The sequence below is a fragment of the Poecilia reticulata genome, chromosome 21, assembly GCF_904066995.2.
Source record: "Poecilia reticulata chromosome 21, P_reticulata-male-v2, whole genome shotgun sequence".
Classification (NCBI taxonomy): domain Eukaryota; kingdom Metazoa; phylum Chordata; class Actinopteri; order Cyprinodontiformes; family Poeciliidae; genus Poecilia; species Poecilia reticulata.
In genome coordinates, this window is record NC_088850.1 from 21,373,241 (window position 1) to 21,392,790 (window position 19,550).

The window sequence follows — 19,550 nt, forward strand, 5'->3', positions numbered from 1 at the left end:
GAGGTTAGCAGTGAAATAGTGTTTCCCAGCTTGATGAAGAGCGACTCCATCCTGCCCGAAAAGATGATAGCACTCCCAGAAAGTGTTGAGGTTGTCAACGCAGGTCACTGAACTGGCAGAGCGTTCTTTGATGACCCATTTGTTGATGGCTGTAGTTCTCATCTCAATGTCCAGCTCTCTGATAAACATTCTTGTTTTCAGTTTTTCAATTCTGCTAATAAGATACCCAAAGTCATTTCTCTGAATTTTTGATTTCTGTTTGTCCGGATCATTAGCTCCAATGTGTACGATTTGATCCTCAATGTTTGGACGGTCAGTGGTTAATGGGAGTATTTCCAGGCAACCTTTGTTCTCACAAAATCTGTCACCTACAATAAGAACTTTTGTTATAAATATAGTTTTTTGTGTCACTTTGGGAGGCTGTTTGTGTTGATTTTGTCTCGTACCTCTTGTTGATGCTTGTGGACGAAGTGTCGGTCGCAGGCTCCCGCTGAAGAGCAACAGACCTGTTTTAGAACAGACAAACTCTTCCCATTTTAAAACTTCCTCTTTCTCTCACTCGCACTGTGTCTCACAACCAACCTGCACGCAGGATCAACCTGCCCAGACACAGAGGGCGAGCGGCGGGCGAGGACGAGGGCGGAGGAGCCGCCATGAAGAAGTGCCTGAGCGCCGACCACCTGGAGGTGGACACGGACGCGCTCAGTGACGTCTCCAGCGAGCTGAGCTTCGGATACGAGTTTGCTCAGATGGAGGTCATGATGAAGGGGATGGGCACCAACGGTGAGTCACGCCAATCAACAAAGGCCCTGCAGCAGGAAACACCTTTTCTCTTTCCTTTCTGGCTCGTTTAAATGACATCTGTCCTGGAATGAGGTGCTGAAAATCCTCAGGCAGCGAGAGAGTAAATATTTAGAGCCCAAACAGTTCCAGGTTCAACATAATACCTGTTTTAAGCTTATTGTAGCTGTGTTGTGTGTGAAGAACGCTGTGAAATATTGGATCTGGAGCCTTTTAGGATGATTTTACCCAAGAATATTTAGTAAAGCATATGAAGATGTTTACTCATCATTGCTCATTAAGTCATATTTAGTTTTTAATTTTTAAATGTGATTGTCATTACGTTAACTTTGTTTTAGGATCCACTGGTTGATGACTTAAAATTTAACGGTAGTGCAAAAAATTTATACTTGTATTTTTTTAAGTATTGTCAATAATGTCTTCCATTAATATATAACTATGTAGTCATATTTTTTCCCATCAACTTTAAAAAAATGTTTTTTACATAAAACCACAGTGGGAACAACTGTGTTGGTCTACTAGAGCGCCCCCTACCACCAGGATTAGTTTTCTTGAGGAATTGAAACTGCATCAATTCAGTTTCTGCATCTGAATTGATGCAGAAACGTTTTGCTTTTGCTATCAGTCTCTCATTTTTCTTCTGATCGGGCTGATGTGACTCCTCTTCCTCCTCTTCCTCTTCCTCCTCTCCAGACCCCTTGCAGTCGGTGCTGCAGACCTTGGAGAGGCAGCACGAGGAGGAGAAGCGCTGCGCTCTGGAGCGCCAGAGGCTGATGTACGAGCAGGAGCTGCAACAGCTCCGCCAGCGGCTCACGCCGGAGAAACCCTCCCACTTCTCGGACGCGTCGTCCCTCCCAGTCGGCGGCACCGCTGCCGGGACCTCATCAGGACCTCACAAACGAATGCGGCGATGGAGCGAAGACAGGTGAGTCGAATCGTAGCTCGGATGGACGGACGGACTGCCCGGACGATCCGTTGAACTCGTTAGTGTTTGTGGTGCAGAGAGGCGATGATGACCCGCAGCCTGCGGCGCCTCAAGGAGCAGATAGTTCGGGCCAAACTGTTGGCTCAGGAGGCCAGCTTCATCGCTGAGGAGCTCAACAAGAGGACAGACTACCTGGTGACTCTGCAGATCCCTGCTGCCAACCTGGACGCTAACAGGAAGGTAACCTGTTTGTTTCTGAGAGAGACAACCGACAGGCTCTGGTTATCTGTGTTGGATTAGTGGGAAAAAAAATCTCCTGGTCATCATTTCTGGTCACATTAAATACAAAACGACTAGCGGAAACTGATGGAAGCCCCAACTTTTTGCTAGGGCTGCCACCTGTTACCATGGAAACCGAACTCAGGGTGGTGGACATCCCTTGCTGAGTTTTTTAGTAGCTTCGACAGATTAATCCACCATCTGTACAAAGATGCAGGATAACATCCAAACTGGAAAAACTAGGGTTGAAATGATCAATCAGATTAAATGCAATTAATCTACTATTGAATAATTGTTAACTGGTTTAGTAGTTGATATTCATTAATAGGAGCATACAGACTCAAAAAAGGCCACTTTCTGAAAGAAAAACCAGTAATTAAATCAAAACTGGTCTAAAGATTTATACATTTTGCATTTAGGATGTAAAAAAATCCTTTGTCTATAAATCTGTTTTACACAGAATTACTGAAGTGACGTTTTTGCTTCACCGGGTCCAAATTCAGTTTAAAACAAAGCAACTTCTGCTATCCAATTATTAACTAAATTGAAAAAATAATCAACACATCGACCCGACACTGAATTGATAAGTCGAGCAGAAAGGCCTGAGAGTTTCACGTTGTTAGGATTTTTCTTTAGCTGAAGATGAATCCTGGTGATGACCAACCATTCACTAAAGGAATGCTTGGTAACACTTTATTTGAAGGGGGATGAATAAGATTGACATGACACTGTCATATATACCTGTCATAAACATGAATAAGTCTTCATGAATATTTATGACTGTTGTCATAAAGCGTAATTCTGTAAATTATGACTCTTTTAATACGAAGTTGACATTATTCAAAATGTCTTTATGACAACTTGTAATGATTTCTTGGTTAATGTTGTCATAACAAAGACATTTTGAATAATGTCAACTTTGTATTAAAAATGTCATAATTTACCAAATGACGCTTTATGACAACAGTCATAAATATTCATGAAGGCTTATTCATGTTCATGATGTGTTATGTCATGTTTATTAAAGTGTCATGTCAGTCTTATTCACCCCCCTTCAAATAAAGTGTTACCGAATGGTTTTACTGCATTGAGGCGAATAAATGTTTCTTATTTTAAAAGGTAATTGAATTATTTGGTTATTTCCATCCTATAATGCATTTCTAATACATGTAGGCTTAAATGAAAAATTGTCAGAATGTGGCAATTTCCTTTTCTGATTTACATTTAGAATAATCGAAAGATTAATCAATAACTAAAATAGTCGCTAGTTGCAGCCCCAGGAGAAACACAATTATTTTTCATAGATTTTTTCCAACATATATAAGTGAGAATAAATATTCCATCAGTGCAGTGTGGTTTCTGTCCCTGTGCAGCGGGACGCGGTGCTGAGCGAGCCGGCCATCCAGGTCCGCAGGAAGGCCAAAGGGAAGCAGATCTGGGCTCTGGAGAAGCTGGAGAACCGGCTGGTGGACATGAGGGAGCTCTACCAGGAGTGGAAGGCACTGGAGGAGGACAGTCCTGTGAGTACAGGACGGAGGGATGAAAACATTAGCGCGTGCCCCTCATCATGTCCTAACCTCATCTCTCTGGTTCAGATGATGCACTACTTTAAGCGCACCGACCCGTTCTTTGACGAGCAGGAGAACCACAGTCTGATCGGGGTGGCCAACGTTTTTCTGGCCTGCTTGTTCCATGACGTCAAGCTGCAGTACGCAGTGCCCATCATCAACCAGAAAGGAGAGGTATTCAAGGTTTATGGTCTTTCAAAAGGAGGCGCTACAAACTCAAATACTTCATGCTATTGGTTTGGTTTTTGTTCCTTTTAACTTTTTAAAAATTGGTATCGGATGGTTGGTTGCTCTGGATTTATCACAATGAGGAATGTTTGTAAATGAAGACATTCTGCTGTTTTCCACAAAATTTTGCGTTTCAACTTTTACTCAGTAAATGCAGATAGTTTTGCATTCTATCAAATGCTAAAAGCAGATAATATATACATGATATCATACCACTGGGGTTAACACCAGAGCAGAGCAGGTCTATACTATGCTCTCTGAACAGAGTAATCACAGAAATGAACAGAAACAAGATGGAAAAGCTGTTTGTGTCACTCATTCCTGAGACTGCCTCCTAGTGCTAAAAATATGATAGGGCACCTGTGCAAGGTGAATAAAGAACAAAGACTAAGCTGCTTGAAAACAACTTTAGCATCAACCAATTTGATTTTTTTCTTCTTCTTCTGGTGAACTTCAAAAGAATCCTCTTATAATATCTACAGGATTCTACCTATCAGTACAGATGGCCGTGTTGAATGTTCTTGCTTGAAAATAAAGTATTTATCGAAAAACTTCATATGTAATTGTTCTGATGGAGATGTAAGATGAACTATAGTCTGCTGCTATGTGTGCGTCTGTATCTGTCAGGTGGCCGGTCGTCTGCATGTGGAAGTGAGGCGAGGAACAGAGAGCTCTGAGGACAGCAGCGCGGGACGTCCTGACACTCAGCAGAACGGGGAGCATCAGGAGCGCAAACTGGACTGTGTGGTGAGACGACGGCAAATTTACACCCCTTACTGGGTTCCTGTTTATTCATTTCTATACTAACAGATTAGTATAATCCATTATTGTTAGGACAATAATGGATTGTCCTAACAATCCATTATTGTTAGGACTGTAACACGTATTAATGTTAAATTCATCCACCCATTTTCTTACTCCCTTATCCATAGATGTTAACGTATCAAGAATTGTAACACAATCCCTTTTTTTTTTTTTTTTTTACGTACAAAGATTCCGGCTTGAGCCTTCATATTTGCTTGTTTCCAGTACACCCATAAATCTGGTGCACAAGCAACATTTGCTCACAGTAGTGGATGACAAAGTTGCTTCTTTTGGCCCACTAGGGGTTAATGTTGGCTTCAAAGACTGATCTGATTGGATGCTGGAAAAGGCTATTGTTGTGTTCAAGCTGTGCTAGAAGGCGTTAGCCTAGCAGAGAAGCTAATCAAGCCTAAAATAGCATCTAAATGCTAAACATGTAGCAGCAGCACAGATGTCCCCAATGTCATCGTGTGGCATTGGGAACAACAAAATACTTCAGTTTTTGAGCTCAAAACTTATTTAATCATTTAGCAGCAAGAAAGGGGATTTAAATTGAAAATGTAGCTTATGCTGTCTGTTTTTTTCTTTTGTTAAAATGCGATTAATTGATTACAGACCCTGCATTTCACTCAATTTAAGGTTTTAATTGCGTCCCATCACTCGTCATTTCATACATCCCTACCTGAAGCTCTGTCAAACCGATGTGTTGTCTCTTCCTCTACATAATGAGCCGTGTCTCTCTCAGGTGAAAATCCTCCAGGCCACCGGTCTCCCTCGCCACCTGTCCAACTTCGTCTTCTGCCACTATCACTTCTGGGGGCTGGAGGAGCCGGTGTTCACCGCTCCAGAGGTGGGGTCATCCAGCTCGTCGTCCGCTTCCAAAGACCCGCAGTGCACCGTGGTCTTTGACAGCACCAAGGTGATGAATGATGCAGAAAACTGAGAAATAAATGAGATGGAGAGAGCAGTAGCTAAGAGGAAAAAAACACGGCGGCCGTTTTGTTGTTCTGTGTTAAGGAGTTATCCGTTCCAGCATCAGAGGACTTGCTAGAGTTCCTGGCTGACGGCGCAGTGGCCATTGAGGTTTATGGCCATAAGCAAGCCAACCACCGCAGGAACCTGGCGCTGTGGGACCTGGGAGTGATTCAAGCCAAAACCAGATCCCTCAGAGAGAGGTCCAAACACACAAACTGCCTACACACCCCACCCTAACAGGGCAGAAACGGAGAATATACTGGTTTGAGCTACCAAACCTCAAGATCCAGTAGAGCGTTTCCCCTAAAATCTCCTCACATCTGTCAGAATCAGAACAATGTCAAGCAGTGCCCTGATGACCCGCTGTAACGTAGGTGGAGTGAGGTGACCCGGCGGCTGGAGCTGTGGGTACAGCTGATGGAGCTGAACGAGGCGGGAGACTTCACTGCCGTAGAGGTTCTTCCTGCCAAGGACGTCCGCACCGGCGGAGTCTTCCAGCTCAAACAGGTGATGCAGATCTGAACGTCTTCAGTGTAGCAGTTCACTGTTAGATTAGACAGTTTGTTCTCTTTGCAGTAACTGTGGAGTTTAAAGTAGCTCTTTTGTTGTCATAAATTTCCGACTTTCTCCTGCTATATATCAATTTGTCTGAATCCAAACTCGTCCACCAATCGGTGCATGAATGTGTGTTTTTTGTGGGCACAATTGTTCATGGTGGCGGCAAGTTTTCGTAGCTTTACATTAGCTCTGATTGGTTCACACCAGCCCAGTTTAGTCTGCTTTAGTCTGTCTCCAGTCCGTTTGCCTAGAAAGTCCGGTCCATTTGGGGAGGTGGGAATCAGTCAAATGCCGGTCCACCTATAAACCTCGGTCTCTGTTTAGTTGAAGTGAACTCCTGTGTGGTTTGAATTCTTATGTTAATGCCAAACGACTCAGAGAACGCTCTAAAAGCAGGAAGTGGACTATAGTGCAGGGAATTCTGGGTAAATTCAACCAAAACAAACCTGTGAGTCTTGCACTATTTACCAAAGACAAAAGAGAAATTCTCCAACCGCTAAAATTTTATGCCACTCCAATTTTGCTTACATTTCTTGAAGAAGGAAGTTGTGCTCAGTGTCTTCTTCACAGGTTTTCATGTTGTTTCCTTCAGTGATTCTTGGTGCAGCGCCTCCACAGGTAAAGAAGGGAACAGGTTTTCCAAAGGCTTTGGTTCGTTTGACACAGTGTAGTGTGAAAGCGAACCACACCAGCTGAAAATAGAACAAATGTTGCAATTTTGGTCTATCGGATGTGAAAACTCACTTAGTGGAATTTTGTTCATCATTGTTTCGGTTGAGGCGTTAGAAGTTTGGACAATTATCCCCTCTGGTTTTGGATGCTGCTAAGCTGACAGGACGTCTGCTGTCAGCTTCCACTGTTTTTGCTTTCAACCAGTTGTTATGATGCATGACCATGTCAACAAGTCATTGTTTTTACAACTGAAATCAGCTGATTAGCATCTAAAAAGCTCAAATAATCCAGAACCACGACCTCAAACCCAACAGATGTTGAAAAGGAAGCTTCATGGATGAGGAGGAGGACCAAAGAGCAGAAAGAGAAGGAGGAAGTTCTCACTGTAGTCTGTGAATGTTCTCCGCCTTCAGGGTCAGTCTCACCGGATCCGGGTGGAAGTGCGGCCGGTGCCGGACTCGGGCACCATGCCTCTCATCGCGGCCTCCATCGTGTCCGTGTCACTCGGGGACATCAAAGTTCGCCAGATCTCCAAGAACAACCCCCATCCGGTGAGAACCCCACCCCAAACTCCCACTAGTTACCTCTTAACATTAATATTTACAACCAGGCTTGTCACTAACATTTCTCTTTATTCACCATTAAACCTGTAGGACGGAGGCGAAGACATGGACAGCTATCAAGTTAGTGCTTATCTGTCAGAACAGGTGGAAAACGTGTTTCCTTCCAGCTGATGTGTGTGTCCGTGTGTGCAGGAGGTGGACCTGGAGAGGATGAGGGAGCAGTGGCTGATCACACTCACCGAGAGGCAGGAGTACCTGGACCAGCAGCTGCAGAAGATCGTCACTAAACCAGGTAGAAGCGGCTGCAGGCTGAGTTTTCCTCCTGCTCGACTCCATTTTGATGAAAACTAGTGGTGGGACTCCGTTAAAATGTTTAAATTAGTTCATTTCAGGGTCTGTAATTGATTAGCCGCATTTTTTATCAAATTATACATTGGCAAAACAAGCATGACTTTCAATTTCTAAATCCTTTTTGCAGCTAAATTGTAAAGTAAATAGACATGAGCTCAATAGCAAAGATATGTATTGTTTTGAATATGTTGTTCGACCATCAGTTTGGGTATAATATCACTTTGAACCATTCAGGTTTCCAGTGTTTCAGGAACTTTGGATGCTGACGTTAGCTTTCTTAACGTCTGTGTGTTGCTACGTATTTAGCATTCAGATGCTATTTGAATAGCTTCACTGGTAGGCTAACTCCATTTAACACACTTTGAACACAACAATAGTCTCTTCCAGCGTCCCATCCCATAATATTTTGAAGCTAAAATTAAAAAATTATTGCATTAAAAAATATATCTGTAATTAATTAAAATTAATGTGTTAAAGTCCTGGATCTAATAAAAACATTATGATAGATGTTGCAGAAGTAGAATAAAATCCAGTGCAATCAATTGACTTCCAAATGTGTGTAATTGAATGTCTATACAGATCCAGCTGTTCTATAACGGCTTCAGAGGTTTGTTACCTTTCCTGCTGCTAAACATGGTGGTGGCAGCATCATACTATGGGAACTGCTTTTCCTTCAGCAGTGGGAGGAAGTTGCTGTAATTAGAATATATTGACTAAATATTAAACGTGTTAAACACTTTCCACATTTCCATTTGTAAAAACGTTTTTTCACATTTAAAACGATGTAAGTAATATTACTTTAGTTAGAGACTTTATAAACAATACCAAAATAAAAAGGCCATTTTTACCAAAGAGTCAGTTTTAATCAATCATACTTTTCTATTTTTTTCATAGAATATTGTATGAAACTCTGCCCCCTAGTGGCCTGGAAGGTGTCTCATTCAACAGTTCCTCAACTTGTGAGTGTTTGTGTTTAAGTGTCTCTGTCTGTCGCTGCAGACAAGTCGGAGGACGACGTGGAGAGGGAGTCCCAGCTGCTGGAGTGCCGCCTGACCCTCACAGAGGAACGCAATGCCGTGCTGGTCCCATCGGCCGGCAGCGGCATCCCAGGAGCGCCGGTAGAGAGGTAGCTGCTCTGTCGCTCACGTGACTTTATTTTAACAACAGAAGGGAATCCCTGCAAAACAAAATCTGGATGTGTTCCTCAGGGTTCCTGTCCCCGGGATGGAAACCCACATTCCTGTTCTGTTCCTGGACCTCAGCGGTAACGTTGTTCTATAAAGTATTTCACATCGATCAAATGAGTGGGACAATAAAACCCACTCATTTCCTGCTGTTCCTCCTTCCAGCTGATGACTTCCAGTCCAGTCTGTCGGCCCCCCTGGCTGGGGGTCTCGACGCTATGCTGAGTGGGGAAGACGAGGACGACTTCTTTGAACTTCAGATTGTTAAAAACTTCGAACCGGAGGTAAAGACACCCCCTCCTCTTTTTTTTTTTTTTTTTTTTTTTTTTTTTTTAATTTGACATCCTCCCTCCCGTTTCCTACTAACTTGTCCTCCTGACTGGCCCAGGTGAAGGTGGAGGTGTCCTGGGACTCCACCGTCCATGAGTGTCCCCAGCTCAGCCGAGCGGCGTCCCCGGAGCAGAGGGTCTACCTGACGCTGCACGCCGTGGTGCATCTGAGCCACCCGGCCCACATGCAGCTGGTCCTCAGGAAGCGCATATGCGTCAACGTCACGGGGAAACAGGTGGGGGAGCCGACCCGCGACATGCTGGGTAGTCCTGCTTCAGCTGTGAGGTGAATGATGAGAGACGTGTTTGTTATTCCAGGGCTTCGCTCAAAGCTTCCTGAAGAGAATGTCTCAGCGCAGCACCATTCCTGGTTGCGGAGTCACCTTCGAAATAGTCTCCAACATCCCAGGAGTGAGTAACAAAAACTGCAAAGACCCGGTGGAACTAGCTGAAACACACTAACTTTATTGTAGATTGAATAAAACTGAATAGTAATAGTTCAGCTTTTTGCTGCTGATTCACAGAACTCAGGTCTACATAAGATAATAATGATGAGGGAACGGGTACAACATGACCAGAGTTCCTTTAGATCTGACTGAACAAGCCTGTAATAGCGAGGCTGAAACGATTAATTGTGATTAATCGGTTAATGAAATAATCAACTAATTTAGTAATTGATTAATCTTTAACTGGAGCGTGGAGATTAAAAAAAAAGGCCATCAGCTGAAAGAAAAACAACTTTTAAAATATAAGCTCCTATATCTGACTGAAAAGTTACTTGTAGTTTTGTCACAGGAGACCAGAGCAAAAATGCTTGGTCAGATTAAGTGTTTTTGCAGCGCGGTGGTTTAGACAGTAGTGACTGAAAGCTGATGAGGGTCCGGTCCCGGTTCTGTCAGGACATCCACGGTCCGGAGGACAGGGAGATGCTGGCCCGGCTGGCCACCAGCGGTGAGGACGAGGCGTCCGCTGACAGTGAGGCGGCCATAGAGAAGTACCTGCGCAGCGTCCTGGCCGTGGAGAACATCCTGACTCTGGATCGCCTCAGACAGGTCCGGCAGAACCGCTTCAGAAATGATGCTTAGTCTGTGATCTGGAATGCACCAGAACTTCCTCCCTGTGTCTCTCTCTCTCTCTCTGTGTGTGTGTGTGTGTGTGTGTGTGTATGTGTGTGTGTGTATGTGTGTGTGTGTGTGTGTGTGTGTGTGTGTGCGTGCGTGCGTGCGTGCGTGCGTGCGTGCGTGCGTGTGTGACTGTGAGCAGGAGGTCGCCGTGAAGGAACAGCTGGCGGTCAGAGGGAAAGCTGCCAGACGCTGCCTGAGTTCTCCAAACGTAAACCGGGTAAGACGGACCTGATCCACTCTGCCTGTTTACACTGATAGGAACTGTGTTAGCAGAGAAATGTGATGTTTCACCAACAGCCTGACTTTTGTTCTGTTCTGCTTTTCAAAAAACTCCTGACAGACACTAGGAGCTCTATGAAAGAAGATTAGTGCCACTGGGGAAAAAAAACAAACAAATTCTGACTTTAATCTCAATTCTTTTTTTTCTCAGAATTTTGACATTGTTTTCTTAGAATTCTGACTTTTCTGACTGAAAAAAACAGATTTCTAATTCTAAGAAAAATGTCAGAAGTGTTTTGTGTTTTTCAGTGGCCCTAACTCTCCTCAGCTCTGCTCTGTCGTCTCAGTCCAGATCTGCTCACCAACATTAAACATAAACTGACCTTTAGGCTCTTTTACTACCTGTTTCTCTGTAACCTCCTTGTCACTAACTCCTACCGTCCATCACTCTAACCGTCTGACCAGCTGTCAGCCAGCAGTCTGGACCTCTCCTCCTCCACTCAGAGGCTCACTTACTTCAAGGTGAGATTCTCATTTCTACTAACACCATCAGTTATTAAGTTAAAAGTCTGAAAGAAAAGAAAAAAAAAACGTCATATGATCCCAATCAGAAAACATGAGAATATACAGAAAATGACTCTGGCAGATGGGTTGAGACGGGTTGAGACGTGCAGTGAGTGAATGAGTGATGCCAACTCTTAAAGTCACAAACACAAAGATGCAGCAGAAAAATGCTGCAAACTAAAAATGCTGCAATCACAGAAACTGGATGCAAAAATCCACAAACAACCGAACGGTATCAAAAGTTTTACCTTGTGCATGCGTTTATTTTATCTGAGTTGAGTTAAAATGTGAAATTAAAACTCAACACAAAATTAAAAAAAATGTAGCTGATTAGATACTAAACTATTCATGACTTCAGCTTTTTATAATTTTTGGTGTAACTTCAAACTTCATTATTTTCCTGATATTTCATGTGACACTTGAAGGAAAATTGTCACCTTCCTAAAGTAATGTCCAAAGTTGTTATTTTTTTTAACTAAAAGTAATTTTGAAAAACAAAATCACTCCTTCTTTCTTTTTAAAAATGTTTTGGTCAAAACAAGCAAAAAAAACAAACCAACTTTTGTCCTTGACATAGGCCATTATTTTAGGAAGCTGATACAATACTATACTCTGTGTTTGGCTGAGTTCCTGTCACTGGTAAAGAAAAGCAGCAAATGTTGTCTGAAAGTGGTAGCACTCCATTTTATTTCCGGGTATCTGAGTGTAAGAGGCTGACTACAAACGTACATCATACTTTGCATAAAAATAGAATTAAAATCATGGAACTTTTCTTTAATTTCCAGGTTCAGGGGTAATCTATTTACACCCCTGCTGGCTGTCAGAGGCTGTTCTAAGTTCTGGGTAGCTGAACCTTCCTTCTCATGACCTTTGTTTGACCCCCTGCAGGGCTGGGAGAGCCACCAGGACCTCTCAGTGGACCCCCCTCCAACCAGACGCTCTCTGGCCGGCGTCGTGTCCCAGAACCTGAACGCAGAGACGGGTACGTCTGCTAAATGCTTCCTCATCTCAAACCGTTCCGTCTGCAGCTCTAAGGCGTCTCCTCCCGCTTCGCTGCCTCGTGTGTCGGTGGTGACTTCTTTTTTTTTTTTCCCGTAGCTCAGGATCTCAGCTTGGCTCTGCATCAAAAAGCTTATCTCTTTCACTCTCACTCCTCTGTCCCCTCTCACCTCCCTTCTTCTTCTTCTTCTTCTTCTTCTTCTTCTCTCCACGTCTGCTCCTGCGACCTCTCCATCTTCACCCTCAGCGCATTCAGGCTTTGCTGCGTCTTATCTCTCTCCAGTGAAGGCCGTCCCCAAGCTGCTGAAGTCCCTGCTGCCTGCGGGGAGGGAGGAGCGGGAGGCGGCGGCCGGCCCGCAGCAGGTACTCTCCTGGTTCTGAAACGACTCAGTTTATGGCTCAGACCCTACATGTCTCCCCGTCTAATCAACAGCCAGTTTCATTTGTTCGGTTGCTATGGAAACAGTACTTATGTAGATGAGAGCATAATTATTTCAACAAAAATTGTATTGATGCCTCAAAGTCTCTGGAGCCTGAGGTGGATCTGTGCCTATATTAGGGTCGCAACAGACGGTTACTCTGACGATTAATTGGTTACTCTGACGATTAATTGATTCTGACGATTGGATAAAAAATTGCCCCTTTTTGCAGATTTCTCATTTAACTACTTAAGCCTTTTTGTACAATATTAGAAGCACATAAAAAATGCTAATAAATGAATTTTATTTCCTTTCTTTTAAGCACTTTATGGCCCAAAATGCAACAACACAGCATTCTTTTTGTAAAAGGTGATCATTTGTAGAAAGGGGGCAGCTAAAAATATACTTTTAATGTCAACATGTGAAAATCTCAGGCCTTTCTCTTTGACTTTATTAAAGTATAGGGATGATCAGTTAATTTTTTTTTTTAACAAAAGGTTCTTAGTAGAATTTTTATTTTTACAGAATTTGACCCAAGTGAAGCTGAAACTTTACCACCTGGGGAACAAATTTACAGACAAACAAGGGTTTTCATCTGAAATACAAAATGTATCTATTGTTTGCATAGTTTTGGCTTAATTGCTGCTCTGAATATTTAGTTCTTTCAGCAAATCAAATAAATTAGTTGACCACTATTTAAATAATCAATCACATTTAACCCAAATAATCATGTCCTAGATTCTATATAACAAAATAAGAGTCCCGTTGTATTGTAACTTGTTAGCTCAGTTCAGCCTGGATGTAATCAGCACAGAGACTATAACCCCAGTGTTGTGTTGTTGTATTTGGGATCCCAGCTGAGCCTCTGCATGCACACACACACACACACACACACACACACACACACCTCTGAGACAGAAGCCCAGTGTGTAGAGTTGATTATCACCATGTCATCCTATAAACCATCCCACTCCTGTGTCGTTGCAACCTGGGGGTCTCCAGTTCTCTCATGGCAGCCAGACACCTCTTCAGCTGACTGGACTGATTAGCACCTTGAGCCACGATGGGAAGCTATTGATAGAAACGGCAGGCGGTGGCGGCGGCGTTGGGTCGAGGTGAAAACCCGTCAGACCTCGGTGGCTCATCGTTTCAGGCCACTGCTCTAATTAGAAGCTGTTCTGTCACAGAGGCTGACGAAGGTCAACACACCAACAGCTCAGTCACAGAACGACGGCGTCTGATTGGGTCAATGTTTCAGCTTCCTGATCTATGCTGGACACAGGTCATCGCCAGGTTATGACTGGACTGATGGTCTCGGAGGACTTGTTGATCTCAACCTGCCTCCGCCTTGATTAACCAAATATTCCAACCAATCAGGAGGATCCATCAGAGACATTGCAGCCGTCTTCTGCTTGTCCTTCCTGCAGAATTCCAGTCTGTCCTTGATGCCGTCTTCTCATACGTCTCTCTAGTCCAGTAGTCTGTTTGACTGAGGACCAGGGTTCTAACAGCTGCTGCAGTTCACTTTCACACTGCACTGTGTCAAACAAACCAAACTCTTTAATAAACCTGTTCACTGAAGGAAACGATACAAAAACCACTGAAGAAAACACTGAGTGACACTTTCTTCTTCATTCAATTTAAACAAAAATGGAGATTTTAGCAGCTGTAGAATTTTTTTTGTCTTTAGCAAAAGACCACAAATCATTTCTCCCGCTAGCGCCAGACTCTCGAGTTTGTTTTGGTTGTATTTACCCAGAATGCCTTGCGCTATATAGTCTGCTTCCTGCTTTTGGAGCGGTCTCCAGTTCACTTGATGTTTACAGATGCATTTGAACCCATGACAGAGTTCACTTCAACCAAACAGTCAATTACACAGTCACACTTCCCCAAACGAACCAGACATTTAATTCTAGGTAAATGAAATGGAGTTTGATTGAATCGGACTAAAAACGTCACAGGGAGACATTGGAGTAGGGGATAAGACCCTTGCCTATTCTGATCAATGGAAGAGATGGTAGAGACTTCCTTTGAACCTCCTCAAGTTTATAGTTTAAGTATTACTTGAGGTTCTTAGATGCTAATCAGTTGCTCCCTGTTGTTAAAAACACCTTGTTGGCATGGCTACACATACGACATCACTAACAAAAGTACGAGTCAAAGTCCTTCCAGATGCGCAGCATCCAAAACCAGAGGAAATGACTGCCCCAAAAATAATAACAATGAACAAAAGTTTACAAAAATATTAATAAATCAGAGTTAACATAACAGAGCTGCTCCAGCATGCTGCCACCTGGAGCGGCGCTGCTCCAAAACATCAGACCGTCCCGGTGAGCCTGACCCTCTGCGTTGCGTTGCAGGTTTCTCGTCCAGAGTCGCCGATGGGCAGGATCGACGTATTTGACCTGCTGTCTGACGTAAAGGCTGGCCATCGGCTCTGCTCACAAAAAAAAACAAACCTTTTAATCTGAATCAAACTGCTGATGGAGCCTGTGGCGACCAGGGCGGACCGATCCGCCTCACTCTGATTCTTTACCTGTCTGCTGAACTCGCAGTTGGGCCTCTGTGCTGATTTATTATCCTGAAATTACAACCAGATTATATATATATATATAAAAAAAATAATTATGGTTTTATTCTAGGGGGGGAAACAGTTGGAGAGGAAATCAGCAAAGATTTAATCAGTGCACAAATTATAAGAGTTGCATGTAGCATGAATGCTAAAATGAGACGAACACAAACACAATTATCATTAAGACGCAATTATCTCGACTGATTCTCCAGTTTATTGTGATTATCAGTGATTTACGGAGCAAATATTCTAATTGCACTTTGAATATCTTATATCAACATCCCACCTGCTGATCGCTGGAACAAATGAAATATTCAACTCTTTTTTTTTTTTTTCTGTTAATGTAGGATTGTTATTAGATTGGAGAATATGATGGTGTGTTTGCTCGTCTCTTGGCAGATAATCATTTTTATTTGATGGGTGCCAAAAAAAATAAAAAATGCAGGAGATTTTATGTGGACAGACATGAACATGTTGACGTTGTTTCAGATGCAGAGTCTTCCACGCATCGTGGTTCAGTCGGCCAGCGTCGAAGAGGACATGTGTAAACATCAGCAGCCGGTGAGTCGGCCAGGAAACACTTTCTGGATTCCTACATTCCATAGATGGTTTATGGAAAGCCATATGGTGTCTATTTGACTGTTTCTGTCTAATCAGTAAAACTGAATTTAACAGGACTTTCCCTCGTTTGTGTGTTAGAACATTTATGCTGCCTTACAAAAAGCATCTGCGCTCCTTTGGATTTTGTTTTCACTTGTTGTTGCTCTTAAACGGTTCAGATAAGCTGAGTAAAAAAATAAACGGTTTTCAAATTATGATTTCCATTGTTAGGGGGAAAAGTCATCAAGCGTTGGTGATAATTGGCAGTGAGCTTTGTACAACACTCTGGTGTTTTATGCTTCTATTCTCTGAAGGATTATTTTAATTTAGGCATGTGTGAGGCTCTTCAAGCTTAAAGCTGCAGTATGCAACTTTTATTTATTTATATATTGTATTGTTTGTTTCTTGCCTACATTTGTTAAAACTGCCACCGTCTCTTGACGGTACACTGTGCGACAAATATGTGAAAAAAGTCGAGCTCCTCTGCCTCGTCTTTGTGGACTTACTGCCATCCGCAGAAGCACATTGCTTGGTTAGAAACAACCAATCAGAGCCTGGAGGAGGGTCTTCGTGCTCACACCTCCCTTCTTGCGCTAGCTCTCCTGCCGTTAATGCTCAGGATAGTTAGGATCTTTTTCTGAAAGTTTTGGCCAGCAGTAAATCTTCCTAATGGTTTTAGTTTTGTTTTGTCAGTCTACAGAATATTTGGTAACACTTTATTTATTGGGGTGGGACTGACACAACACTGTCATCAACATAGCATCTGTCATGAAGATGGAGTCTTCATGAACGTTTACGACTTTTGTCATGAAGTGTCATTCAGTAAATAATGACACTTTTAATGCAACTTATGCAAACCCCTTCAAATAAAGTGATACAGAATATTTTCCTAAAAGCCTTTTGAAATATCAAGAGGTATTTTTGGTGAAGGTGAGACTATTGTTTTTGGACAGCTGTTATTTTCTTCTCTTGTTTTTAAGTCATGGATTCTGACCTTAAACAGAGGAAAGTGAGTCCTGCAGAGCTTTATAGGTTGTTATTCTGTGACTTCTTTGAGTCGTTGATTGGTTCTTGGAGTAATTTTGTTGATTCCTTGGAGAAGACATCAAGGTCAAGACAGAGTTGAACCATCAGCAAAGGATGGGGGAGTGTTAGGCCTCTCTTCTGTGGCTCCCAGGTTAAGTCTTGACCAATAGTTTCCCACACCTTTTATTTATGACCGGTGACAGTTTTGAGTTTTAATGTAACAAAATTTGACAGATGCCTGATTTCCAAATGCACATTACCTGTCCCCAAAACAGGTAATGTCATGAGGTTGTGTTTTCATTCAGGTTCCCGCTGAGAAAATGCCTCCCGTCGATGTCCAAACGGAGGTCCCCAGATCAGTCCCCCTCCCACCTCCAATCATCCCAAAGAGCGACGACATTAGCTCCGGTTCAGCTAGCGACACGTCCAGCGGGTATGTGTTGTCCAACATGTCCGCCTCGAGGCTTTCAGACGTCTACACGCTGAGCTGGGACCTACCCAGTTTGTTATCAGACGAAGTGGAGGAAGATGACGAAGCGAGGGAGCAGTTCTCACCTGAAAAACTGGGTTTAACCAAAGAGACGGCTGCCTCGAGTACTGACCAAACTCGGCCAGAGTCGGATCTTTGTGAACAAGAGACAAATCCATCTCTGTCCATTGATTCAAAGAGTCTGGAAGAAGCTGCTGCAAGTACAGAAGCACAATCAGAAAACCAGGCTGAACACAACCAAGTTCCAACTGCTGATACTACTGAACTAGAGCAATCAAACGGTTCAGAGAATCACATTGATTCGCTGGGAGAACGACACGACGAACAGGAAGAATCGCAACTAACGGATCCTTCTGAATGTTCTCCAACAAAGCATCCAGACATCGCTGCTACAAGTGAGGATAACCACGATCCGTTACTTATGAGTAAAACCCAAGCAGATGAAAATTTGGTAGAATCTATCGCTACGCAGCACCAGGAACAAGACCAGGCAGCTGCTGACGGTGCTCAAGATCCAGCTGCAGATGTAACCCAGACTCCTGCTGCTCAACCAATGGAAGACTCTAACCCTAAAGATTCACCCCAACAAGGATTACCGCCTGAACCTTCCGGTACAAACAGCACCCTCACCCAACCCTCAACCACAGTCAAAGGCAGTCTGAAACCACTTTCCGAGTCTTCCAGCAAAGCTGCTACTGGTGCCACCCAACCCTCCAAGTCCAGTTCATTGGCAGTCAACCCCTTCAAGATACAGAAAGTCAAGTCTTCAGACCTCAAGTCTTTCCAGCAGATTGTGGGCGAAGAAGGCGGTAAACCGGCACAGATGGGGCGGGGAGGCAGCCTCGGGGCGGGACTCAACCTCTCGGTGCCGGCAGAGAGCCTCGAAAGCATCTCTGACTTAGAGGAGGGAGACGAAGTCGTTTCGGACGTTCTTCCCGACTGGATGAAGGAAGGGGAGTTTGTGTCTGTGGGGACCAATAAGAGTGGGACGGTGCGGTACGTTGGGCCCACAGATTTTGCCGAGGGAACCTGGGTCGGAGTTGAACTGGAGCTCCCGGCAGGTGAGAAACGCGACTCTTGTTACCGTTCAGGTTTTCCTCATCATCCCTTACGGATCTCTGTTGGTCCGTCTGCAGGAAAGAACGACGGCTCTGTGGGTGGGAAGCACTACTTCCACTGTAACCCGGGCTACGGAGTGCTTGTGAGGCCTGACAGGGTTACCCGTGGGGGTGCCAAACGCCGGCGCCAGCAGCAAAAGCGTCGTAGTGCCAACCTGTCCGGGTCCAGCCCAAACTTGGCGGCTCTTACCGCTCTGGCGAAAGGTGAAACTGGATCGGCCGGCCGCAGCAGAGGGGAGAACCGTAAATCGTGGAACACTTGAAATGTGGCCAGTGGTCTGGAAGTTTAATCTAGGATTCAGTATCTGGCCCTTCATTGTGAGAGCTGCTGTGTGAACGGCTGGTATTACTTCACTGACAAATACATAAATATTGAATGTTTTAAACAGAGATTTGCAGAAAAGTATTTATTTTAGAGACACTGAAAACCTCAGAAGCACATTCTGCATGTTGTGCAGCAGCCTTCGAAAGCCTACATGAGTCATGGCTTAGCTGTTTAGAAGCTTCATATAAAAATGGTTTTCTGCGTTAAGTACTGAACATGAGGAAAACTGTACAACTTCTCTGAATTTTTAATACTGTGGAATGAGCTCACTAGATGACACTAATTCCAACTTGAATGCATTGTTTTTTTTACATATTCACTTTTCTTGTCTTTTAACATTATGCTGTTTGTGGATGATATTTGTGTATTTGGAGCATGTGAGTGGACTACTGTGCCTTAACTACTGCTAAACACGAGTGCCTTGATCATGTCCAACCAAAATGTGTCCTGCTGGAAGTGTTGATCATTGAGATCGATCTGGTTCTTGAATGAATGTTTCTACTTTTACACAAACTTGCACTCTGATAATTATAGTAATAATTTCTACTTAAATGGGTCGTCTTCCTGCCATGCATGTGTATTTTAGGGATTTTTTTTGTGTGTGAAAATACTTGGAGCGGAAAAATTAAGAGTAATTTCTGATTCATAACTTTTTTTATATATATTATAGATATATAAAATATATCTTTAAATATATATATTATATATTGTATAAATATATATAAATTATATATATATCATGTATACACACACATTTGCATTTAGGCAGATCAATTTGACTGCTTTGGATGCTTATTTATTTGAAAATAAAGATATATTGGTTATTTGTTTCTCTTCGGACTGGATGAAAGACAAGA

At 43.2% G+C, this 19,550-nt stretch overlaps 1 protein-coding gene across 6 annotated transcripts in view; it reads left to right on the plus strand.

Annotated features, from left to right (window-relative positions):
- Positions 1-19,515, plus strand: part of LOC103457764 (kinesin-like protein KIF13B) — a 36,245-nt gene extending 16,730 nt beyond the window's left edge. The window contains exons 18-42 of one of the 6 annotated variants that reach the window (XM_008398149.3): positions 593-783; positions 1,495-1,726; positions 1,804-1,966; positions 3,379-3,525; positions 3,601-3,747; positions 4,429-4,548; positions 5,351-5,524; positions 5,623-5,780; positions 5,955-6,087; positions 7,224-7,361; positions 7,464-7,493; positions 7,566-7,665; positions 8,724-8,850; positions 8,933-8,988; positions 9,074-9,192; positions 9,297-9,473; positions 9,556-9,648; positions 10,137-10,289; positions 10,501-10,578; positions 11,046-11,102; positions 12,033-12,126; positions 12,391-12,506; positions 15,624-15,695; positions 17,066-18,311; positions 18,387-19,515. In XM_008398149.3, coding sequence (XP_008396371.2) covers positions 593-783; positions 1,495-1,726; positions 1,804-1,966; positions 3,379-3,525; positions 3,601-3,747; positions 4,429-4,548; positions 5,351-5,524; positions 5,623-5,780; positions 5,955-6,087; positions 7,224-7,361; positions 7,464-7,493; positions 7,566-7,665; positions 8,724-8,850; positions 8,933-8,988; positions 9,074-9,192; positions 9,297-9,473; positions 9,556-9,648; positions 10,137-10,289; positions 10,501-10,578; positions 11,046-11,102; positions 12,033-12,126; positions 12,391-12,506; positions 15,624-15,695; positions 17,066-18,311; positions 18,387-18,631 — 4,366 coding nt within the window. In that variant the 3' untranslated portion in view covers positions 18,632-19,515. Of the gene's footprint in view, positions 1-592; positions 784-1,494; positions 1,727-1,803; positions 1,967-3,378; positions 3,748-4,428; positions 4,549-5,350; positions 5,525-5,622; positions 5,781-5,954; positions 6,088-7,223; positions 7,362-7,463; positions 7,494-7,565; positions 7,666-8,723; positions 8,851-8,932; positions 8,989-9,073; positions 9,193-9,296; positions 9,474-9,555; positions 9,649-10,136; positions 10,290-10,500; positions 10,579-11,045; positions 11,103-12,032; positions 12,127-12,390; positions 12,507-15,623; positions 15,696-17,065; positions 18,312-18,386 lie in introns of all 6 variants that reach the window. The other 5 variants (XM_017302264.2, XM_081602107.1, XM_081602108.1 and 2 more) reach the window with 5 other exon arrangements.
- The last annotated feature ends 35 nt before the right edge of the window (positions 19,516-19,550 follow it).